At 44.0% G+C, this 25,951-nt stretch overlaps 1 protein-coding gene across 1 annotated transcript in view; it reads left to right on the top strand.

The window, feature by feature from the left end:
- Nucleotides 1–25,951, top strand: part of LOC133424374 (TGF-beta receptor type-2-like) — a 55,636-nt gene that overhangs the window by 24,744 nt on the left and 4,941 nt on the right. The window contains exons 4-8 of the mRNA XM_061714928.1: nucleotides 9,579–9,874; nucleotides 9,963–10,211; nucleotides 10,328–10,441; nucleotides 12,262–12,399; nucleotides 16,660–16,801. Coding sequence (XP_061570912.1) covers nucleotides 9,579–9,874; nucleotides 9,963–10,211; nucleotides 10,328–10,441; nucleotides 12,262–12,399; nucleotides 16,660–16,801 — 939 coding nt within the window. The remainder of the gene's footprint in view (nucleotides 1–9,578; nucleotides 9,875–9,962; nucleotides 10,212–10,327; nucleotides 10,442–12,261; nucleotides 12,400–16,659; nucleotides 16,802–25,951) is intronic.

Here is a 25,951-nt window from a genome sequence, read left to right as displayed (position 1 = left end):
CCATGTCACCTGATCTCTTCCAGGTCGGTTCAGGGGTCAGCTTGGCAGCGCTCGGGATGAATGCAATCTTGTTCGTGGCATCGAATTGGAATTTCTGATGCCGGTGGGGGTGTTCCTTTTTTTAAGATAGGGAAGAAAAAGAAATAAGGACTGGGAAAAAATAACAATGACTTCTTTATTTGGCCCACAAAGTGGAAGAGAAGAAGAGCACATATAAAAGTGGCTTTGTGGACGTTCCAAGATTGGATTCTCTTTTTTTTTTTTTATTCATATTTTTATAGTCAACTGTGGAATCTTGGCTGCTCGTTGAGCACATCAGTCATTCGGTCACGCAGCAGACTGCTTTATAGAGAAATGACTCAAGCAGACCTTCTTTTAGACGCACAGAAAGGAGAAGCGTTGCTGAGGAAGAAGACGGACCGGTGGACAGGCCAGAGAAGATATAAATGACAAGAGGGATGACACGGAGAGACAGAAACAGTCAGGGAGAGATGATGCACGAAGGACACGGGGAGCTGGAGATACATGAGCCGTATGTTGTTACCATAACATGTAAATAGTGAGGATGATATGCACTTTTGGTAGGTGTTACCGGCCTGTCTGCGGTTTGATTCCTCCACACTACACCAACATCTGACACTCGCCGGGTTATTTATATACTTTTAGTGGGGTACAAAGTCCACTGACAAAGTTTGTAAACAACTTTATTTAGCTCCATATATTTAAACGATAGCAACACATTTTAAATGGTACAACTATGGTATCAATACAACACCACACTTAGCAGTCTGCACAAACACATTCATTTAAATGTTGAAATGACGTGAACATGAAAATCTGTTTTATTGGGCTGCAGTGGTGGACATGGCCATTCAATTCAATTTTATTTATATAGCGAGACCCAGAACATGAACCCCCGAGCAGTTATTAAATAAACAATAGCAGGTAAAATCCCCCCTAGTGGGAGAAAAACCTTAAGCCAAACAGTGGCAAGAAAAACTCCCCTTTAGGAGGAAGAAACCTGGACCAGGACCTGGATCATAAGGGGGTAGAAACCTGGACCATGACCTGGATCATAAGGAGGGTAGAAACCTGGACCAGGACCTGGATCATAAGGGGGTAGAAACCTGGACCAGGACCTGGATCATAAGGGGGGAGAAACCTGGACCAGGACCTGGATCATAAGGGGGTAGAAACCTGGACCAGGACCTGGATCATAAGGGGGGAGAAACCTGGACCAGGACCTGGATCATAAGGGGGGAGAAACCTGGACCAGGACCTGGATCATAAAGGGGAACCTCCTGCTGAAGACCAGCTGGACAGAGCATGAAAAGAGAGAACAGAGAGAATGAAGAACAGAGAAAGGAGAGACACAGACACAATGGCTAACTGGTGCAGTACAGGGATGACAAGCAGATGTACAGCAGACACTGAGGTGGTCAGAGGGGCATCTGGCAGACATCCATACAGACAGGTGGAAGCAGCAGTGGGATGATCAGAGGGGGGACTGCAGGTCAGCATGCAGCTCCTGAAGCTCCGGCCTGCAAACATGCACAGAGGAGAAAATGAAGGGTTGAGGGGGTGGGGCCCGCACAACAAACTACAAGAGCAATGGACAACAATGATGGTTATGAGATGCTTATAATAAATAAATGAGAAAGGAAAAGAAGAAGAGGAAAGAAGGAGGGGTGATGGGCACCGCCCAGTGGATCATCTCGGTGCCCCCCAGCAGCATAAGCCTATAGCAGCATATCTACGACCAAGCTATGTTTGAGACTAACTATTATAGTCTTGTTCTATAGCTGCAGCTATGACTACTGACTCTAACACACTAGAGTTTACACTAACTAGAGGTTTACTAACACTAACTAGAGGTTTACTAACACTAACTAGAGGTTTACTAAACACTAACTAGAGGTTTACTAACACTAACTAGAGGTTTACTAAACACTAACTATAAGCTTTACTAAACAGAAAGGTTTTAAGTTTGTTTTAAAGGTGGAGGTGGTGTCAGCCTCCTTATCCCAGATTGTAAGTTGGTTCCATAGTAACGGTTCCTGGTACCAGAAGGCCAGTCCTCCAAATCTACATTTAGATAGTCTAGGAACTACAAGTAAACCTACACTCTGAGAACGGAGAGCTCTGCCAGGAACATAAGGCACTATCAGGTCTAGCAAATATCGTGGAGCTAAGCTGTTGGGCTTTATACGCAAGTAATAACGCCCACAGCCGCTTACAGGTGGGCCTGGTTGATTTCTTCTCTAATTCTCATGATTTTACTGTGAAAGAAGCTCCTAAAGTTTTCACTACTGAGAGCTGCAGGAATGCATGGCTCAACAGAGTTGTGACTCATTGTCAGCCTGGCTACAGTGCCGAATAGAAAACATGGGTTACTTTTGTTATTTTCCAACATGTAGGCTACTTTTTCTTCACAGGAGCTAGCAGAACATGGGTGCAAAAGCATTACTACTGAAACAGACGGATGACAAACAAGAAAAAACACAATACCGAACCATGATTAACCCTTGCAAGGCACTACGGCTCGGGTCAAGCCAGACCCAAGCCAGAGCGAAGGCCCTCGGGCCCCTCAGAGGGCTTGCTATCCCTTAGCGCCTTGCGAGGGTGAACAAAATTCAAACAAGGATCCAAATAAACCAAACATATCACCCCTTACATATTGCTTTCCCTTTACCTTATGTGGCGGCCAACCCAACGCTCCGACCACCACCGGAACATTCATACACCAGCGATCCCCTCACTACTTCTCATTAACTCATTCACTGGCACATTCAAACATTGAACATTGTTTTAGCTTTGAGAGCTTTACTTGTGGACATCTACGTCAGGATTAAATCACATTTTGACAACATTGACTACGTTTACATGCAGTCAAAATTGGGGTTAAGGTCAATATTCCGGTTACTGAAACATTGGGAATAATGTGTTTCCATGCGTGAGCTAACAGGGTTATCCCTGTTTACATGGGGATTAATCATTTGGGATATCTGGATCAAACCAGCGACACACGGAGAACGTCATGACGCAATTCCCGTCATTTCCGTTTCTTCTTTCTGAATCCAAATCCACAACAATAACAATAACAGCAGCACGGCGGATAATGACCGGCAGTAGTAATGGGTCTTTGCCCCAAAATCTCATCCATTATGTCGAATTGGGGGAAGGTAGATGGGTCGGACCCGCTGGTACCGTTTTGTTATTTGGCCCAGTAATAGGCATTTTTCAGCGTCTTCCAGCGGAGCTTGATCTGGTCTGGCGTTCCTACAAATCCTGCTTCGTGCAACTTTTCGCTCACCTTTTTGTAAATCTGGCTATCCCTGTACTTTTTACCGTCTACAAATGCAGAAATGTTCATATCCTTCATTACATTTATGAAGTGATTAGTCTCCTCCTGGTCTTGCGTTTCGCCATGTTTATAAGAACTTTCTGGACTCAAAAGACCAAGATTCCTTGTGAAAAGAACATGGTCAGAAAACAAATTCCTGTTCCTTTTGATGGGGACCAAATATTCGGGTTAGAAAAGGAGTAAACCAGGGGTCATTTTAGGGTTTTTAAAAACCGGAATACGAGCAAATTCCGGTTATTCAAAGGGGTTATTGGTGTTTACATGGCAACCGGGTTATTGCTAATATTCGGGTTAGAAAAGGGTTATTGACTGCATGGAAACATAGTCAGTGAGACACACTTGTGGCACTCTTGTTTTTGTGAACGCTGGGAAAACCCTGGATTGCGCAGGAGGTGATCACAGAACCAAACGGACACAAATGAGAAGAAAACAACCTTGTTTTTGCTCACATTTGCACCTGTGGTCAATGCACAATCACCAACCATGTCTGCTTTTGGGGCACAGCGGAGGAGGGTGGTGGAGAACCTGGAGAAAACCCACACTGGGAAAACATGAACACCACATAGGAGGTCCGGACCTGTTTGGGTGTACAAAGATTTTGACTATTGTATTCATGCACTTCGTTATTGACTTTACAGGAATTTAAAGTACTTGATATCCAGTCACAGGTCTTATCGGCACACAGCTGCTATTTCTGGACAGCGTCATAAAGCTATCGTTTGCTAAACATTACACCATCCCTCACTTGTTAAACTCTCCTTATCCAGTTTGCTGATACCAGTAAAAGGGACAGGTGGTTCAGTTGTCATTTAAACTTGAAAGGAGACTTTAAGGAACAGTAATCGATTACATTCATTTTTTAGAAAAGGCTAAGACGTGACTGTGACTGAAAACTTTCAGTTTTTCAAACGCAATTAAATTGTTTGGAAAGGATTGATAGGGTAAACACGAAGTCTGCACACGAGACATTCTTGCACAGCGGAGGCCTGTTGGAAGTGTGTTTGTAATGGCTGCCATCACTTGTTTCTAACATGAAATCATGTCTGGCTCTGTCATTTTCTGAGCAAAATAGTTCCTTTAAAACATCCAACTTGTAACTCTACAAAATGCTTTGAGAATCCAAGTAATTAACAACTGGTTGGAGGATCGGGAGTGAGTCAGAGAAGGCTGGGTTCAAAATCCCACATTTCACAGTCTGGCAGCACACAGATGAAAGTTCCTGCAGGGCGGAGGGAGAGAGGACCCTTCCATTTGCTGAGTTTTGCGTCAAACCTCTCAGAAAGAGCATGAGAGCACTCTGGCATCCTGGTTGGAAAAGGCAGCGCGAGTCCCACTACTACTCGGCCTTGGCTGTGTTTATACCTCAAATACACACATTTCCGCGCTGCGCCCTACACACGCTTAAACCCGACTCACACTTACACACTTGCATTCTCATCATGGCAAGCAGGACAGCGGGGAAATAAAGTTTAACCCTCGCAACCCCTCTGAGCAACCGAGGGGCCTTCGCTCCGGCTTTGGCCGCTTTGACCCGAGTCTCAGTGCCCTGCAAGGGTTAAACCAACCAAAACTCCAAGCAATTTAAAACATAAAACGCATGTACAAACATACAGAGCTGGACTGGAAGTGTCTGCATGTCTGGCAGTGTCGTTTTGCACTTACTGTTGGACCTCTCAAGTTGTTTTAAATCAGCTCAGTACTTTTGATCCGCTGTATCTGCGGCTTTGCAGAAGGAAATCTCCGATTTTCTTACACACAGACAACCCCTCAACCGCAAAATGAACGTATCCCACATTTATCTGAAGTGAAAGTGAGTGTGAGGTGTGCTGATCAGACAGTTTAATGCATGAATCATACAACTAATGAGCCTGCATGACAGCTTTATTGGCACAGTACTTCAAACACGCTGCCTGCCGCTGTCTTCCCGCACACTAAAACCCAGGTTAAAACAAGTGGTAGCATGACAAATACACTTAGTACTCTCTGTTTATTTCACATAGTAGTTTAGTCTTGGCTCTTTCAAGGCACCGTTGTAAAATTGAACGTAATTGCTTAGCGGCCTGCAGGTGCTCTGCCTTTCTGCAGAGCTTTGAGAGTGGTGAGATGCAACAAAAATATATCAAATGGTGCAGGTTTACTCTGCGTTTAGCTGGCATGACTAAAAATACTGGTGTTTAAACAGACGCTTGTGGGACTGCCAGACTCTTCAGCGGCCTCCTCCTGACACTGACTCGTATGAAGCGACGTGATGAAGCCATGCAGCAGTAGCTCCAGCTGCTTTGGCCCCAGTCACGTCCAGTCTTAGGTCTGATAGGGGAAATGGATTCCAGATTCAGGAGAAACTCTAACCCTGTGTGACACTTCATTCAGTCTGGGACAATTGGCCTGGTATTGATTACTGCTGAAGCCTTCGGGGTTTCAACAATGTCTAATATATTAATATATATAAAAATGACAGATCATTACTCCTTTGCCAACATAACACCCTATTTCTAATTGGCCAGTAATTGGTATTGAAAATAGAGGATGGTGAAACTACAGGATAGTTTTGTAGCTTTGTTTGTTTTCTGTATCAAGCACTTAGAGACGACTATGTCGTGAATTGGGGATATGCAAGTGAAAACTGGATTGAAACATTCAAATGTGCGAGTCCTCTAAGGCCACGTTTCCACATAGCCGGGTATTTACAAAAACGGATATTTCCCCCTCTACTTTTTGAAAAATACCATCATTTACACAATCCCGCATAAATAGCTGTTAAGGTGCTATGAGCAGCCAAACCTACAGGGGGCAGTGTAACGAGAAGATAAAGTCATGCTAGCCAATCAGAATCCTGGAAAGAAACATCAACAAATGACACGAGTAACTTCCAGTTACTTCCAAGATGAACGAGAGTCTTTGGTTTGGAGTGACAGAGAAGTGGAGTTACTTTTAAGTGTGACATTAGAATATAAAACAGGTAAAATACAAGAAAATATTGACGGTGGCCAAACAAATTGTAAACACAGGTCACACATATGACGCTGGTTTCTGTCACATAATGTGACGTTCTGAAGCCTAAATGTCCGTTTCCCTCCGTTTACAAGCAAAGGTGAAGACGGAGTTTTTAAAAATCTCCACGTTGGTCGGAGTTCTCAGAAATTATGGTTTTTGGAGACTTTGAGCTTCGTTTTCGTGTAAACGATGGCCAAAACGCATGAAAACACCACTGTTTTTGCCACGTGTAAACAGGGCCTCAGATAAATTCTCATTTTACCTTCAGCTTGCCAATGTAGCCCTTTCATTCAAGAAGGTGACGGTCCTCTGAGCGAGTGAGTTGGACGGTGTCTGAAGCGGCACCGGGCCAGCACAGACCGAGCTGGACCGGGCCGGGCCGAGGCAGACAGTGGTTCGACTGTTTTCTCCTGGCCGCGGCAGCTCTGAGGGTTGGCCGGCGTTCTGTCCGGCCCGGTCCTCAGAGCCGGAGGATGAAGTTAATGATGTAGTTCAGAAGTCTGCAAACACACTCTTTCGTGGTAATGTCCACTGCAGACATATGGACAGAGTTTGAGAGGCAGCTCCTTGCTGAGATGCAGATCCAGGGGGCAGGAATCTTTTCAAGCATTTATCATGTTGTTTACATCATTTACTTGATTAGAAAGTAGCACAATGTTTTCATTGCACAGTTTTAAAGACTGACTTCCCCGTGGCCTTGCGTGTGTTGGGCTACTACGCCACGAGGGGAGGAAACTGTAGTGTGCTTCTGTTAACACACAAAGAAGGCTGTGTATCCTCCAAAAACCTTCCTGCACATGAAAACCCTCTTTTTTTAATGACTTTTCAGAAATGGTGTGAAGGTGTACTAAAGGCTGCTGCTAAAAGGTTTTTGCAACAAAATGAGCAACGAAAGATGTTTAAATGAAGATTTAGACCAAACTTTACTGGTTAAACATCATCAGCTTGGACCGTGTTATTTTCTCTGTCAAACTGCAACTCTTGCCCATCTGCCGTCAGTTGTTTTACGTAAGACAGAAACCAATGAAGCTATCCTTTTTTTAATAATCTTCATGCGCTACTAAAATGTGAGATAACACATATATCCACCCACTGCTTTTTCAGATAAGATGTAGAAACGCTCCATATAGGTGTTGTAGGTGTAGGAAGGAAGTATCCCGTAGGTGTTGAACGCTGCTGATGACAAAAAAGAAGACAAAAAACAGATAGAGAAGAAGTTAAAGTCACGACCGCAAGCAATCGTGACTCATTTTGAGAAGTATTCACCGCAAACAGCTGACGGCCCAGTTCAGCTAGTCCCCGTCTCATCAGCCTCCCACCAGCGGGTCCATCCGGGATACTCGAGATGCCATTCTGACTCAGGTGTGTGACGGAAACACAAAAAAGTATACCCTCCCAGGTTTTATCTGCCCATATCAAAAAAAAAACCTGCTCCATATAAGGTCACAGTTATTAGATTATATCAAGATAATTTATTTCATTAAAAAAGTCCAAGGTAAAGGCAGGAGCACAATTTACTGATTTGGACCATTCAGATGTGACATTGACATTGACAAGGAAGGAAGGAAGACATTTAGACAAGCTATTGTTGCCATGCATTAATCAGAGATAGATCGGACTGGTATTTACCAAACAACTTGAACTCTACACCGAGAGACCATTTACAAAACATTAAGAAAACTACCAATTTTTTTTTTGGGTAGTTTTCAGGTTTCCCCCATATCAGTGTGTGCAATGCCAGATAAACTGCACAAAACCCAGTAGCTACTCTCAGACACCTTAGGCCTCAGTCAGTACGGTAAAGTTTAAGGCATCTAGAAATAGAGTGCAAAAGTTGGGCTGCTTGGAAGTATGTAGGCACAAACAGTCAAGCATGGTGGTGGGAGCATGATGATTTGGGCATGTTTTGCATCCCAATTTGAACTCGAGACTGATTCAAACCCCCTTGCTGACAAGTTCTAAAGGTTAGCAAAGCCAATCAGAATCCTAATAAATGAATAGTTATGGTGAAGCAAGTAGCTATGGATGGAGAGCATCATTTCTGCGTATTGTTATGCAACGAAATGGCACCCTTCAGAGCGGTGTATGTCTTATATCAATTATTTCAATATTACAATAAGAATAACTACCTGAGCCAACCCAATTGAAGAACAGCTTCTCCGCTAGTGAAAAGGGCAACTGTGATGATTGTCCAACTTGGGCTGTCTCTTGTGAACTATTACAGTCACCTAACTCATTTCGAACCTTGAAATCCGTTGTAGAGAAAAAGGGTGGAGTCCAGGGTTGGTGGACTCCAGGATCAGTGGAGTCCAGGGTTGGGTGGTTCAGGGTTGGTGGAGTCCAGGGTTGGGGGATTCAGGGTCAGTGGAGTCCAGGGTTGGGGAATTCAGGGTCAGTGGGTTCAGGGTCGGTGGAGTCCAGGGTTGGGGGATTCAGGGTCAGTGGAGTCCAGGGTTGGGGAATTCAGGGTCAGTGGAGTCCAGGGTTGGGGGGTTCAGGGTCAGTGGGTTCAGGGTCAGTGGGTTCAGGGTCGCTGGACTCCAGGGTTGGGGGGTTCAGGGTCGGTGGGTCCAGGGTTTGTGGGTTCAGGGTCGGTGGGTTCAGGGTCGCAGGAATGCAGAAGACTGAGCGTGCAAGTTCTTTGCCAGCATGCTTGATCAATGCTTCAACACCAGTGTAAAAAGAAAATAAGATCACATAACTAAAATGATACGACCCTGGGAGTTATTTCAGGCAAGAAATCTCTGCAGCGTGTGCACCTGCTCATCCACCCCTCTGAATGGTTTGTTCCAATTACTCAATTTGTTCCTTGACCTATTTAAGGAACGTGAAGTATGCATTCTTAGATGCCTTTGGATGTCTCACCTACCAAGCTTGCTGTCAATCCCAGCTTTCACCTGTGGGCTCCAATTCAGAAGGGGGGGGTTAGTCCTACACCCCTGTATTTTATGTGTACGCCTGATAAACTTTGCATGAATGGAGCTTAATGCCAAAGCCAAATATCTTTTACAATAAAGTGTTTCAAACTTACTGCCAGAGTTGTCTGACTGAATAAATAAACCCAAGGTGGGGCTGTGGGTTCTGTCGGGCCCAGGCCGGGTTGCAGACCTCTATACTCTATGTGCTGATCCAGTTTCTTTAGACCTTGCCAGACCGTGGCAGTTAGTCTAACACATGCTCCATCTTCCACTTGTGATGTGTTTCATCTCTTTCTTTCCAGTCGTGGATCCAGCTCCTGATGATCCTTTAATGTCTGTAATCCTGGTGAGCCTGCTGCCACTGCTGGTAATGGTGGTTGTGGTTGTTGGCATGTTCTACTGGTACCGAGTTCATCGACAACGCCAGCTCCATCAGTGGGAGAGCAGCATGAAGAAACGCAAGCCAAGAGCAAGCGGGCTGGACTGCAGCGATGTCTGCACCATAATGGTGGATGATGACGGCTCAGACAGCAGCTCGACTCACGCTAACAACCTGAACCACAACACTGAGCCTCTGCCCATTGAGCTGGATCAGCTGGTAAGCATGAATGGTAGTATTCCACAGTTCCTTTGAGCTTCTCTGCTCTCAAGTCCAGTCCTAACGAAGCCTTTCCATCACATCCCAGGTGGGGAAGGGTCGCTTTGCTCAGGTATACAAAGCTAAACTCAAGCAGACCACCTCTGACCAGTTTGAAACGGTGGCTGTGAAGATCTTCCCCTACGAAGAGTACGCGTCCTGGAAGAACGAGAAGGACGTCTTCTCCAACACAGACCTCAGGCACGAGCACGTCCTCCACTTCCTGACAGCCGAGGAGCGAAAGGTGGAGAGACAGTATTGGCTCATAACTGCCTTCCACCCCAGAGGAAACCTGCAGGTGAGACCCCCGGTGTCTGGTTCCCCAGTCTGCCACCATGATGGGTGTTCTTTGAATGATGTATGTTAAGTACTTGTAGAAATGTTAACCAAGCTCAACAACCTCCTGTCCCACAGGAGCACCTGACCCATCATGTGATTAGCTGGGAGGAGCTGCACGTGTTGAGCAGCTCCCTGGCCCGCGGTGTCGCCCACCTCCACAGTGATCGCCTAGCCTGCGGGCGCCCTAAGGTGAGGCTACGCGAACACATGCATGTTACACCTCATCACCATGCCAAAGCTTAACATCATCAAGACATGGAAAAAATAAATGCTTCAATACAAGAACCGAAGACTACAATCAGCAAAGGTCCGGTCAAATGATTGTTGTGGTGTAAAGGTCTAAAGAAGACTTGCCTCTGTAGACTACTCCTCTGGAGGGAAATCAAGATCAAACACCTGTGGAGGGTGAAGACACGCCAGCATTTCACAAGGATGGTGGAACAAGAAAACCCCCATATAAGGCTTCACTGAGATCTAACTTTGAAATTGAGCCCAGTGCTCAATTTCAAAGATTTGCAAGAACTACTAGCAGACCAAAGAAGGTCAGGCTGTTCAGACTGTCGAAGACGCTCCTCCACATCCTGACCTCCCTGTTATTCACGGCTTGATTTTGATCCGTCGCAGATGAAGGATTAGGGTCATAAATTAATCTCATTGACATTTGGTCACCCAAACCATGAGCCGGACCACATTCTCCTTCTTCACTTTTTAGTATTTTAAGCACATATTTCATCTACTAGAGTAGAGTTATCACTGTATGTTGACGATGCTGTTCTCCATCCATCGCAGCCTGGGGTTCAGGGAGTCTCATCATTAAATACGCAGCACATACTAATCTTGACAGGCAGATGTAAATCAGTATGAGACCTAACCATCTTGTGCAGTGTATGAAAGCATTGATTTCTAGTCCAAAAGATGTTTACGGGGCACTTGAAGATTTAAAAAGAGATTGTGGTATCACACGAGGCCCTGTGGAGCATTTCAGGCCATGTTGGGATAACTCGTGGTACCAGGAAACATATCCACAGAGTTTATGTAGTTTGAACGTCGACGTTAATCCAGAGAGAGCTGATATTCGTAGACATCTTTCACAGATGAAACATTTGCATTCAAATAAGGTCAGTTGGGTTGACAGGTGACCTTAAAAGGCCTGAAGGGAAGAATATACTTGCTGTTCGTGTCGGCCATGATGCGACCGCTGGTCCAGGTCAGTGGCGCTGGTGTAGGTCAGAGCACCAGCTGACCAAGAGTGACTGGACGCGGAGGTCGGTAACTTGCAGACTGTTTTGAAGAGAGTCGGCTGAGCAGCTGTTATCCACACATTTATGATGTGACACTGCACAGTGACAAACATGCGTATGAATTTGGTACAGTCCTGGGTGCAGATACAGAGTCCTGCTCGTTATGTCCCTGCTCATCGGAAGATGTTGGGCAAACACAGGTGATGGTGCTGGTGGGCTGTTTTGTCCACCGAGGATTGAACGTCTGAGCTGGATACACAGTCATCATTCCTTTGCTCCAGATATTTCGTAAGTTACTCTCCTGACGACATGGATGTTGCATGCTCCAAGCTCGTAACTGAGCTCAATAGCTCGTCCCTGACGTCAAGTAACGCAGGGTGACAGCCAGCCGCTCTGCTGCGGTCTCGGACTCCCGTGTGTGATTTTGTGCTGAATCAGCGGGACAATCCCATGTAACAAGTCGTAAAATGAAGCGGAGGACATGTGGATATATTGCAGCTGTTTCTCATCATCAATTGCCTGCATCAGACAGACGACAGTCTCCTGACGGCTCTGGTTGAACGGCCTGACACACCATCCCTTAGTGTGCATGATGGGTTGTCTTTGTGGCGTGCTGTGATGGACTGGTGACCACCAGGATGAACTTGACCTGTCAGGCTTCAGAGTAAATACAGGAAATGATCTTTATGAACATTTGTGTCTGACCACGTTTGTCTATTTCAATGGTTTTTGATGCATTTTTCCTTAAACCTTTTGTCGTGTCCACAGCTGCCCATAGTTCACCGAGACCTGAAGAGTTCCAACATCCTGGTGAAGAACGACCTGACCTGCTGCGTGTGTGACTTCGGACTGGCCCTCTGCCTGGACAGCAGCCTGTCAGTGGACGACCTGGCCAACAGTGGACAGGTACGATGGCGTCCTCCTGTTTCATGGATTGTTGTTTTACTGCGGGAAAGTCCACAATTCCTTGTTACTGTCTGAGGTCATGTGATTTCTACATTCACATGGGCTACACGAAGTGCTCTACTTAAAGGAGATGCAGTATACCCTTTTAGTACAAGTTCAAACAATGTCCTGATGCATTATTGACCGGTTTTGTTGCTACGTCCATAACCAAGCTTCTGAAGGGGGTGGGAGTGCGAGGACAGGCATTCCAGGCAAAGCCGTCAAGGCGCTGCCAGAGGCTGCCGAACGAAGCAGCAGATGGCTATGGATCAGGAGGAAGGACCCCAACTGGGCTCCTAGATGAACATTTAGGGGTGAAAGCCGAGAGGGGCACACCTGTCATGGGCCTATCAACGAAACACCTACTGTAGGAAGGAGGTTGCCCACCTGGTGACCTCAGTGAAGCTTTTACCCCTACCCACTCGATGCCAAGTTCCGATTATCTTAGGGATTGTACTATCTAGTGAAATGTTTGTGGCATAACACAGAGAAACAGTCTCTGGAGCTGTGTCCGTTGAAGCCTTTTTGATTGGGTGTAGTCAGCTACTCCACTCCGACCCCCTCTTCCACGAGGTCTCTTGAAACTTACGTTACGGTTTTGCACCACCCAATTCTGTACTACAGCAAATGCGACACGGGTGAAGAAAAATACGGAGCTCGGTTTGATATTTCACCCAAATACATGCTTGCAAGCACTGAACATTTCCTTTTTTCATGGATAACACTTAAAGAGCTGAACATAACAAGGATATTTATTTATTTTTTTATTTATTTCGTTTATTTCGGCATGTTTATATAGACACATTTCATCTCCAGAACATTATACATTGCATACTCAACACATGACGAAAAGGGTACGGGAGAAGCTGACGCTTATCAAAGTCCCGCCCCATTCTATGTAAGATTCATGATCACATCAACAACAGATAGTCTCTGTAACTGATGTTAAAACTGAAACATTGATAGCAGTTCAGTTTCATATACCGTATCTAGTCCAGTGCAGTCTGTAAATATGCTTTGAGCATGGTTATGTCCAGAACTTTGTGTCTGAGCAAAAATCCTTCAGAACAACTGGAAGTAGTCAGATGCTACTCATCCTCCGCAGGTATTGCGACTGCTGTCGAAGCTCTGCAGTGCACCAGCTTGGGTTTGGTGTTTGTGGAGGTGTGCTTGTGTAGTTTTCTTTTCACTAAGTCCTTCTCTTGGGGCTTGTTTTGATGGGATAAGTCTTTGTTGACAGGAGGAATCTGACAGAGACAGTCTGGGAATAAAGGGAGCGGTAACAGCTTTGTTGTAACTGTCAAGCTCGCCGCACGTTCACCTGCTGCTCTTCAGTCTCTTCCACCAGAATGAGGATTTGTCTGCTGTAGCTGTCGCCGTTCGATCCATTGGCCACGGTTATATGATGTTTTTTATTTTGGAATTAATTATTCCGAATTAAATAATTCCAAATTAAACTATTTTGCTTCGAGTTTACATGGAAATAGTAATTCCGAATTGAGGTTTACATGGAAAACACATTTGATCGGCTTTACCCAATTCCTCTTAAGGTCTGGGGGGTTGAGAAGGTTCTGATTGGATAGGGGGGCGGACCGGAAGTTACGTCTACCGGAAGAAAAACTAACTTAGCCACTACAGCTTTGAAAACTCACGATTTTTATGTTTCCTGCCATCTGTTCTTTTAATTATTTCCAGATCCTCCAAGCTATTTATTAAATAAATGGTCTCTGCTCTTGACCAGCGTTTACTGCGTGCTGCCATCTTGAAACTTTGTTTGGAAAACCAGCCCAGCGTGGAATATAATCGTCATGGAGACAGACGGGCGAGGGAACGAGCAGAAAGAAAGACCAGAATTAATTTAAAGAGGAATGATCGCGGAATTATTCTATTAGGATTTAAAATCGGAATAAACCAATCGGAATAAACCAACCACTTACTTCGGAATTAAGTTTAATTCGGAATGGCCATTTTCATTCGGAATTAGGTGTTTACATGGTAATTTTTACTCATTTTTAATCGGATTTCATTTTAATTCTGAATTAAAGAGGAATTAAACTTTGCATGTAAACGCACTCATTCACATGTCCAAATATGGATTTTTGTCACTAAAATGTTCCACACATAATTAGAAATGGGAAATTTCCAGCTATAATTATAACTTGTGCGTGGGGTTAATTTTCTCTTAGCTCTAAATAAATAAATAAATGAGCGCGTGGAGCATGAAACAACAGATCAGTTCAAATTGGTGTGTTAAAGAAATGTCAATACAGGATTTACACAACCCAGATTTGATACAATTTAAACAAAGAAAAAAACGAAATTTAGAAAAATGAAACGGTGCCGATGATAAGCAGCTGCAAGGATGGACGCCAGTGTTCGACCCTGGACCCGCCTGATACCTGCGACCTCCTGCGTGACTTCAGAGGCAGAGCTGTAAAAGAACAACATTGACTTGTGCTTGTCTAAATCCGTAACGTGACAACAGCACGGAAACCTGCATCTGCATTCATTTGGTTACAGACAAATAGTTACGATTATAGAAAGCCTTAAACGATCATGCAAGTGTCTCTTCCTCCAACATCTTGTCCAGTACTCCGTCTGCCTGTCGGTGGAGGGAGATGAGTCACGTTTGCAGAGTCCAGCAGCTGATTGTCAGTCAGGCTCCAGACGGTGCAGGAAGGTCAAGTGGAAACGATGATTTACGCGTTAGTTTACGGTCAGTCACAAATCAGAAATGACGTCCATGAGAGTGTCCAGTTGCAAAATGTAACAGTCCTACAAACAAGGGTGCAATCAGCTCGATACCGATCAAAGTCGTGCTCCCAGAGTGGAGCAAATTAGAGAAAAGTCACAAACAAGTTTATCTCTCGATGATCAGGCGCTCATAACCCCCCGATGACACAAGCAAAGCTGTTTGTTTTGTTTCAAGAGGCCATAAAAGCATAAACCTGTTTACTTGAAATACTTCAGTTGTGCTCTTTGGCAAAGATTGAAAATAATAAGAAGAAGAAAATATATTTTTGTGTGTTAAAGTCAAAGATAGTCAAATATGTTATTTTTTGGTTCAGGATTGGAGAGTAAGGATGATTAGTTTTATTAAAGCTGCTGTGTTGAATAGCTATAACTGAAGTCTGCTTTCCATCCCTGGGAACCCTGGGAAATCTTTCAACACCTGTAATGTCATAAACCTGCCTGTGCATGGCTATATCCTACGGAAGAGTATCAGGGCCATGCAGGAGAAAAAATATTTGAGAGGGGAAGATTTTTTTTTTAATGTGCACTTTGAGAAAAAAGTCAAAATGTCGAGAAAAAAGTTGAAATGTCGAGATTAATGTTGAAATACAGTTTCAAGAATAAAGTTGAAATTACGTGAATAAAGTCGAAATTTCGCCTTTTTTCTCAACATTTCAACTTTATTCACGAAATTTTGACTTTTTTTCTCAACATTTCGACTTTTTTCTCAAAATTGTACTTCAACATTAATCTAGAAATTTCGACTTTTTCTTGACATTTCGACTTTTTTCTCGACATTTCGACTTTTTTCTCAAAATTGTACTTCAACATTAATCTCGACATTTCGATTTTTTTCTCGACATTTCGACTTTTTTCTCGAAGTGCATAAAAAATTTTGCTCCTCTAAAATATTTTTATTTTTCTCCTGTCTGGCCCTAATACTCTTCCGTAATATCCTCACTGTGTGGTCTTCTGCACTCGGGAGCAGTGTTTATAAAAAGTGTTTCACATTTGTGGGGTGTCCTTTAAAGAAACATAAAAGTAAAATCTAATGTAATTAAATGTACACGTGCTTTACACAGTCTCATCCACGCGGCAAATAATAGCAGCTAAGTCGAGGGCAAGATGTCACACAGTGTGATTTTGTGCAGAGATGTAAATGATGGCACCGTCAGCCGCGAGCTGTCGGTGCAAAGCGTTCTAAATCAGCCGACACACGTTCATTTTAATGATCCTCATCTGTATGTGCGCATATCACAGCCAGACACAAAGATCACCTCGTCTCCCCTGCGTCTAAGAGCTGATTTATTGTGCTTGGATAACGAATGCAAACAGTCATTTCCCTTTTTTCAACGCAAAAACTTTGCGCCAGGTGCAGAGCCGCAATAAATCTACCCCTTATTGTGTAACCCGCGAGACGTGTACGAGTTCTGCTCTTATTAGTTTATATTATCTGTGTTAACCCTGGGCTGTGCCTCCGTTCTGCAGGTGGGTACTGCACGCTATATGGCCCCCGAGGTGCTGGAGGCGCGACTGAATCTGGAGAACGTGGAGTCCTTCAAGCAGACCGACATTTACTCCCTGGCCCTGGTCCTGTGGGAGATGACATCGAGATGTGAAGCCATCGGAGGTCTGAGCGCGCACACGTACACCCACACCGCAAACAAGCGCATAACTTATTTCAGTCTGTTGCAAGTATGATGTCATGAAACTCATGAGCAGATAAGTGTGGACCACTGAGATATCGCAGCAGCAGCACGCGCTGCGAGGTTCAGGTTATCATAACATGGTCAGCGGGAGAGCAAGTTGGCTGCTAATGATGTCATCGTGTTTTTATTACACAATGATGGCGTTTGTTCGTTCTTGTATTAAAGAAAATACACTGCCGGGACATGGTTTGCATGACCCACGCTGCAAAGAAAAAGTAAGTGCCCCTGTCAACCTGGAGCCCTGGCGGTCACAGAGGGGCAAAACAAAATTTTCTTTCACATGGAGGGTAAGGTTGTCATTTTGGGACACTCTTTTATCAAACACAGATACAGGACTGTCTCAGAAAATTAGAATATTGTGATTTTCTGTAATGCAATTACAAAAACAAAAATGTCATACAGTCCTGTATAGTTTCACATTTCTTTGTGCTGAAAGAAGCTCTGGTGTTGTGTTTTATAAATTAAAACATGTCTGTGTACCTGTGGACTGAATGCTGTACTAATATCCACAAGGGACAACAAAGGATATGCAGACATTTAATCTCAAAAATGCTTCTGTTTGATAAAGAAAATCAGGATATAGAAAAGGTTTGAGAGGAGAAATTAGCCATCTCTATTGTCTTCTTTTTTTTTGTTCATACTGTACAAATTCTACCAGCAACAACAAACACTTGATCATAAAACTGCTACTATAAAAAAACAGATACAAGCAGTTTTATGGCCTCAGAGACACAGCAACGGTGCGTCTTTGCAGCCTAGTCGAACACTGTTTGCCGGTATTGAGCGAGGAAGCCTTTGAGTGTCAGCAGGCTGATGGTCATGTCTGTCAGACTGCACCTCAACCTCAGCTTCAGGTCTGCTGCAGGAATCTGAGGAATGTCTGATGTGTGAGGGAGACAATCTGAACTGTGGTCTTGCCCTTCTTTGGGCAGAAAATCAGCAAGAGAGCGCTGTAGTGCTAACTGTACCCTTTTTCAGCTGGACTATGTATACGTGTGTGCGAAGAGTGTTTGTACATGATGAAACTCAAACACAAGGATACCAAGAGGACTTTTTGTTCTCATATTAAAGGATGTGTCCTCTTCCATGTACATTGTCAGCATGTGAGAGCCATGAGGAAGACCTAGCTATCCTTTTACACTGCTCATCATGGTTATTTACGGATAGATTATGGGGATACTTAGCCTTTCCCGGCGGCCGATTAGACCCACTGTTGCTATCTTACTTGGTGTCCAGAGTTAAACTGTTAAAGTGTTACATCATTATGTCAGATAAGAGAGTCATAATAATACACAGGTTTTAAAGAGCGCTTTTCTAGGTACCCAAAGACCCTTCACAATGGTCATATTATTCATTCACTTCATGATATGTAGCCACAGCTGCAGAAACATGGTGGCCAATCCACACCAATGGCCTCTGCGCCCACCACCAAAACATTCACACACCAGAGATACTCTCATTGGGGGCAAGGAGGGGGATGTGTCGTGCCCAAGGACACAACGACAGATGACTTGGAGCAGCCGGGTTCAAACCGCCAATCCTTCGATCATTGGACGACTCGCTCTATCGCCTGAGCCACTGCCACCCAAAGGATTGTCATTAGCGCCTGTGGTTTAAACTTTGGGCCAATCCCAATGTTCACCCTACTTTCTACCACTAGCCCTCACCCACTACCACTTCACCATAAAAATGAGGCCACAGGCGTAGGTCCCTTGTAATGTTCCCTAGGGATTGGGACACCACTTGCTACGTCACTGCGTGGTTTACGTTCGGGTACGTAAGCGACTGCGTAGTTACGTTTGCACATACGTCACACCATATCAGGAAGCTGAGAGATAAAAGCTGTTTTAATTTCCGCTCTAGCGATGTTAACATGCCACTTTTTAAGTTTTAATATTTTTTCAGGCGTAAAAGTAACCGTTAAGATCCCCAACCTGGGCTCAGTTTATCCAAATAACGCCTGTTAAGAAATTTGTTCCAATGTTTTCGGGGATGAGAAGAGCCGCCGGCGATTTATGGTTCCGCGTTAAATCGACGCAGAACCTACGGCGTAGGTTACGCGGCGATGCGCACCGCACGGCGCGCGCCGCCGCTTAACCTATGCCGTAGGCGCTGCGTTGGTGTAACGCAGAACCGTAAATCAGCCTTTATTCTGGCGAGATCTGAAGATAGAACGCAACAACGAGCAAGCCAGTGATTACGTAAATTCACTGAGTGAATATTATGAAAGTAAAATATATATTTCTCGCTAGAAATGTAATCAAAACGCATTTTTATGCAGAAACAAACTCAAAATATTGATTTTATTGACAAAAAATGTGAAATGTCTGCCATGTTTTTTTGTTTGATTCAGTCTGCAAATGATGACGTAAAGCATTTTTCTGGCCCTCGGTCGTGAAGTCAGCATCTGAAATCCCTCGCTGTGAAGGGTTAGATTCATATCCCCTAGCCCTCGTTATGTCCACTACCCCTACATGCAAAGAGGAATTGGGACACCACTACCCTCACGGGAACGCGCAGAATTTAGGGGTAGGACTGAAAAGTAGGACTAGGGGAGGATTGGGACTGGCCCTTAATCGTCATTGGCTTGCAAAAGCTTCATATCAACTAACCAGTGGGGAAACTGGCCCATAATCTCTGTGGGTTTTTTTAAGATCCACCCTGTTGGCTTTAGTTGGACAAACACCGTTAACTGGATAATCTTGGCAAGAAGGAGCAAGCACCAAGAATACTCGTGGGTACTTTCATGTGTGAGAGCTGCTCACTCAAAGGCTGACCAAAACCTCCTAGATTGTTGGAGTCCTTCAGCTGAAGCCTGTGATACGCACTTGCCAGAGAGAATATAGCCTCTTGGAGGTTTGGAGGGGCTGATTCTCATGATGACGGAAACAACATAATCTGCAACAAGCAGAGCAGCACTCATCCCCATTCCAAGGTACTTTCCTCCCAGGGATGGAGTTAGAGTTGCATTTGAGAACCGTAAACATAATGACTTTTTTCCCATACAAGACTGTATTCTGTCTTTGTTTTGCAGTGTTGAGCTGCAAATGCAATCATGTGACAGAAACGTATGACGTTCTGGGATGTTCACTTGAAATTGTATCAGGACTGTATTGAATTCAGTCTTGTCTCGATACTTTTGAACAAGTCTTGCTGCCTGAATCTGAAACTGCATTTGACAGACAGAATTTCATGCACTCATGCATTTGTTTCGTCTGTTTTTACTCTACTCTGCAGAGAGCGGAGAGCGAGTCTTTGCTGTCCACCTTCCTTTCCGTAACAGCTTTTTCGAGACAGTCTGACACATTTAGAATGAGACGGTCACATTCCAGCGTGTGCGTTTGTGTGTGTATTTTATGCAGAGGGAGACAGAGGAAGAGAGATTGGAGGTACTAGACAAATGCCCTCATCTAACCCTGCCTCTATATCTTAATCTGGAATTGTGTTTATGTGTGTGTGGGTTTCCTCTGTCTGCACCGCAACAACAGGAGACAAAATAGTGAGCCGAAATACTACCCTGAACTGGCATTGTTGTTGTCGTCAGTTATAGTGCGTTCTCCATGTGTCTCCAAGCATTTTATTTACATATCCTGATTTAGCCTGCAGGGTGCGGCAGGGCCTGCATGTTCTGTCTGAGCGAAGGGTATGCAGGGTAAATGGAGTGTGGCAAAGAGCGCTCACTAGGCCAAGCAAAAGACTTGTGGTCCAGGGAGGATGACCGCTCTTGGTAACAGCTAGTGAGGGCTTGACGATAATAACCTGCTTCCTTCAACTTACATGCCATCATTTGGCCAGCAGGGGACAATGCAGTGGTTGCTAAAGAGGCCGATCGTCGTAGAGCAGGACATGCGGAGTCGTCACTTACTAACCTTCTCCATTAAACGATCAAGATGGGGACGAGCAAAATGTTGGCAGTAGAATAACTGTTACTGTACATCTTTACATAGCAGGGCGTGTAATGCTACTTTTGATCACAGAGTATGATTTTAGCACAGGGTAAAAGCCTTTCCACAACTGGACTATAAACCTGTGACATTTCTTTGGGGTCTTCATGTGGGAACCTCATTTTGCCAGTGTTTTGTTTAGTTACCCCCATGCTCCTCACCAACACAACAACCTCCATTACCTAACCTGCAAAATGGCCACCAAAACCAAAATAGCATTGGCACCAGAGAGTGCAGGGAAGCAGGGAAGAGGAGGCACGGCCATACGCCCTAGTCCTCCCTTCTGAGGATTACCTCCAGGAGGTCTGACTGGTTGATCTCTTCACTCCCTAATCTTAATGAACAAAAGAAATATTACCAACTCCCATTTCTATTTTGGCCCCCAGTTGACATCATATCACCTAATGCAAATTCACTGACTACATCTACTGACTCATCTGACATTTCTTTCACTCTCTTCCTCACCGTTCTCCCTGTCCGCCCACAGTAATGTGACTGCTGATCTAGCTATGAAACCCCCACGGCCCACTTCTACTAGATGAACCCTGACTTTCCCTCCTCGCTGCTCAGGTTCTGCCCCTAATTCTGCATATCTACGTGTTTTACTTTCATAAGCCTCCTCCTTGGCTTCACTGATAAAAAGCTTGAAAGGCGTTCAGTTCAGTTCAGTTGTACAGTGACATTTTAAGGTATCTCAAGCCCTCTCAATCCACTTCAAGCCCTCCCAAGCCATCTCAAACCCTGTCAAGCCCTCCCAAGCCATTTCAAGTCATCTCAAGCCAACCCAAGCAATCTCAAGTCATCTCAAGTCCTCCCAAGTGTTCCCAAGCCATCTCAAGCCATCTCGAGCCATTTCAAGACACCTCAAGCCATTTCAAGATATCTCAAGCCCTCTCAAGCCATCTCAAGCCTTTTCAATACATCTTAAGCCCTCCCAAGCCATTTCAAGCCCTCTCAGGCCAGCCCAAGCCATATCAAGCCCTCTCAGTTCAGCCAAAGCCATATCAAGCCCTCCTAAGCCCTCCCAAGCAATTGCAAGCCCTTCAAAGCTATCTCAAGCCTTTTCAAGACATCTTAAGCCCTCCCAAGCCATTTCAAGCCCTCTCAGGCCAGCCCAAGCCATATCAAGCCCTCTCAGGCCAGCCCAAGCCATCTCAAGCCATATCAAGCCCTCCTAAGCCCACCCAAGCAATTTCAAGCCCTTCAAAGCTATCTCAAGCCATGTCAATCCATTTTACACAGATAGCTAACGGTCCTGGCTTCATAGACAAATAGAGCTGCGTATCATCAGCATAGCAATGAAAGTGTATGCTGTGATTCTGGATTATACTTCCCAACAGCTGCATGTATAAACTGAACAAGATTGGCCCTAGGACTGAACCCTGCGGAACACCATAACAGACCCTTGACTGTTCTGAAGAAACCTCATGTACATGAACAAACTGGAACCTGTCAGATAGATATGATTTAAACCAACGTAGAGCTGTCCCTTTAATCCCAACAACATGCTCTAACCTGTGCAGTAAAATGCCATGATCTATAGTGTCAAAAGCAACACTGAGGTCCAGTAGAACCAGTATGGAAACTAATCCCTTATCTGAGGTCCAGTAGAACCAGTATGGACACTAATCCCTTATCTGAGGTCCAGTAGAACCAGTATGGACACTAATCCCTTATCTGAGGCCATAAGAAGGTCATTCGTGACTCGAACCAGTGCTGTCTCTGTGCTATGATGCATTCTGAACCCTGACTGAAAAACTTCAAACAGATCATTTCTATACAAATAGTCACATAACTGGCTTGCAACTACCTTTTCCAGAATTTTAGATAGAAATGGAATGTTAGAAATTGGTCTATAATTAACTAAGATGTCTGGGTCAAGAGAAGGTTTTTTAATTAAAGGTTTAATTACTGCAACTTCGAAAACCTGTGATACACATCCTAAGTTTAGGGAAAAGTTGATCTGGTCCAGTATTGTCGTGCCAATAAGAGAAAGAAGATTTTTGAATAGTCAAATGGCTTATATTATGCTAAGAATTATAGTGTATTCCTTTGATACCCTCAACTTTTACAAATGTACCATTATGTTATTCTCTCCTACTTCTGCCACTGATAACCAAGTGGCTCATGTGTCAGATGTTAAATTCCCCTTAAATAATTGTAAAGTATGCACCCCGCAATACTTGCAACATTCAAGCAGGTCTAAATGAGTCCAGATACTATAGTTGATTGCTTTTCACAAAACTTTCTTTTTTATTTTAATCAATTAATTAATTAATTTCTTTTATTGGAAAAGCAAACACACCTCATCTGGATACAGATGGTACTAAATTCACCTGCCTATTCAGAGGCCTCAACCATCTTTCAGAACGCGATTAGCTGTACTGACATTTGAGCTTCTCGCAGCCTTAATGTCTCAACCACAAAACCGCCACAGGAATCTAAACCACAGCTTCCTTTAGATATGGGTGGATGCTTTCTTTGGAAGGAAATTTAGTTTAAGTGAAAGTGTGGTTCATTAGCGTTTACGCTGGTCCATTTGTTGGGATGTAGTTTGCTTTGCACAAGTGCAGGATCTGCCTTCTTCTAAATGGGAAACATGAATCCGTGTTTGTCTGAAGATAGCAAATCCCAGACAGTGTAGCCAGTTGCTTGGGTTTCTGCTAACCTCCAGGCCACAAAGGTTTCAGACAGATAATCTGAAAAGGAAACTGTCGTAAACCGCTTTCCGCCCCTCAGACAGACTCTACTAGTTTTTTAACTGCAGGTCCCAGACAGCAAGGGGAAAGTGAGACCGAGGGTCTGGTTGCAGTCTCTTGTGAAATCTGGTCTCAAACCACGGATGAAATTCTTCTCATAGCTCTGAAATGTCCTGAGAAGGAAAGCAGACCGCACCTCGTACTACAGACTGCACTGATAGCCTTCAAGTCTCTCTCATAGAAATATGTGGACAAGTGTATACGAGCCAAATCAGTAATGTAGCATGAAATCAGACCTTTTTTTTTTTCTACTGTACAACGTCTTAATGTTCAAAGTGCACTCCACCTCTTTTTATTTCTGTTTCCAGCCTTCTCAGCTTAGGCCAGTTTGCTCTCTTCTGGTCTGTGCTTAGCCTGTATGCAGTCCGGGAAAATGTGTGGTATTTTTACCAGCTCCGCAGTAGGAGATCTAAACAGCAGAGACCTGAGGACAATACCAGCTCTGGCATAAATAACCTCCTGGGGAATGGGGCCGGACCGGGCCAGGCCTCTTTTAAAATACTGGAAACGAGGGAAGTTCCACATGTCAAAACAGGAAGTGTGGGCCTGTACAGTCAGCTTTTTTGCTCATAGCCCCGATCCCAGGCCTCTGACTTCCTGACCAGGGGTTCTCCCAAACCTTCTCTCTCCTCTATTTGAGTACCTGGCAGCTGAGACGCAGACGCATAAGAGAGAGATTCACGTTGAAAAAACAAGTTTTAATGCATTTCATCATAAAATCCAGCTTGGGAAATTTCAACCATCACATGTTTAAGTCCAATTAAAATTCAGTAAAATTCCATCTAGTTTTGATCAGAATGGGAAATTGGCTAGTAAGATCATTAAACTGACATTATTTTCATGGTTTGGTTGAAGACGAGGGTTTGGGTTTGGTATCTTACTACCGTATTTTCTGGACTATAAGCCGCTACTTTTTTCCTAGGTTTTGAACCATGCGGCTTATACAAAGGTGCAGCTATTCTGTGGATTTTTCTTCCACCGCTCGGGGCGCTCTAACCGGAATTAGAATTAAAACTAAGACAAAATAAATGCAAAGAAGAATACGCTACTTCTTGTTTAGCAGATAGAAGTAGGTAGAAGCAGAATTCAAACAGATAAATAGATAAATAAATACCGGTTATTTTCTCTTGGTTCAGTCCCGTTTTAATCAGCAAAGTTGCTGCCGTGTTAAAAGACACTGTTAGGAAAGGATCTATTTAGGTACAAACATGTACATCATTTACAGTTCAAAATTGTTCTGTACATGTAGTAAATATCTAATCTAACAACATAAATATCTGCGGCTTGCATATATTTTTTTTTAAATAAAGTGGATGCGGCTTATATACAGGTGCGGCTTGTATATCTTTTTTTTATTGTTTTTTTAAAAATAGAGCGGGTGCGGCTTATATACAGGTGCGGCTTATAGTCCAGAAAATACGGTAATTTAGGCGAGGAAATCTTCTGGATCCTTCACCATCTCCAATGCAAAATGCCAACTTTTAATCCATGAAACTAAGATATTTGTCCAATATGCTGTTGATCATGCATCCACTCCACCCCGCATGACATTTACCGCGTAAAGCCCCACCACAACAACCCCTCTCACGACTGTTTCTCAGGCTATGCTCACACTGCAAGTCTTGACAACAAAATGACGTCAAACGCAGAATGTCCGGTGTGCGGATGTTAAGATGGGTGCAGCAGGGAGCCTGTATGGTTTCTTTTTGAAGTTTTTGTGCAGCGGAAGTTCACGACTTCATAAGCATAATAAGAAAAAGACTGAGCAAATTTTTTGAACATGTGTTGATGGATGACTGTATGGGTGAGGGATCGGAGCCAAGCGTGCTGGACCCAGACATGACCAGCTTCAATGAAGCAGATTTTTTCCCAAAAAGAAACATCCCACCAACACATAACTGACATTGATCACATAAAAGTGACGTCAATGACGGATGAAATTTAGGACCACATTTTAAGGTGACCCAGGTCTGATAGGAAAGAATCTAATTTTGTGTCATTTGAGTTTTTTAGACGGACAAAAAAGGACATTTCAGATAAGACCAAGTCTCAATTTTTGAAACGCGTCCTTATAAGATTATTTCCCTCAGCTTCTGTTCTCTAAATCGTCATCCTCCATCCACTGACAAGTCCCCCTTCCTCTGAGTCCTTATCTAAACTGTCCACACTTTGATTACTTAATCATTTTAGGGAACTTCAATATACATATAGATAATCAAAGCAATCGTGACTCATAAAAGAAAAATGTTATATTATCAACAATAGTGCTGAATTACATGACATTACATTTATCAGAGAAGGCAACATGGTGGATCACAAAGTCAGCGTTCAGATAAGTGCAGCAAAGACAACGTTCAAATGCAGTTTT

The sequence above is a fragment of the Cololabis saira genome, chromosome 3 (genome assembly GCF_033807715.1).
Source record: "Cololabis saira isolate AMF1-May2022 chromosome 3, fColSai1.1, whole genome shotgun sequence".
In the NCBI taxonomy this organism is placed as follows: domain Eukaryota; kingdom Metazoa; phylum Chordata; class Actinopteri; order Beloniformes; family Belonidae; genus Cololabis; species Cololabis saira.
The sequence above is the reverse complement of the archived record's forward strand: the minus strand, read 5'-3'. Positions and strand labels throughout refer to the sequence as shown.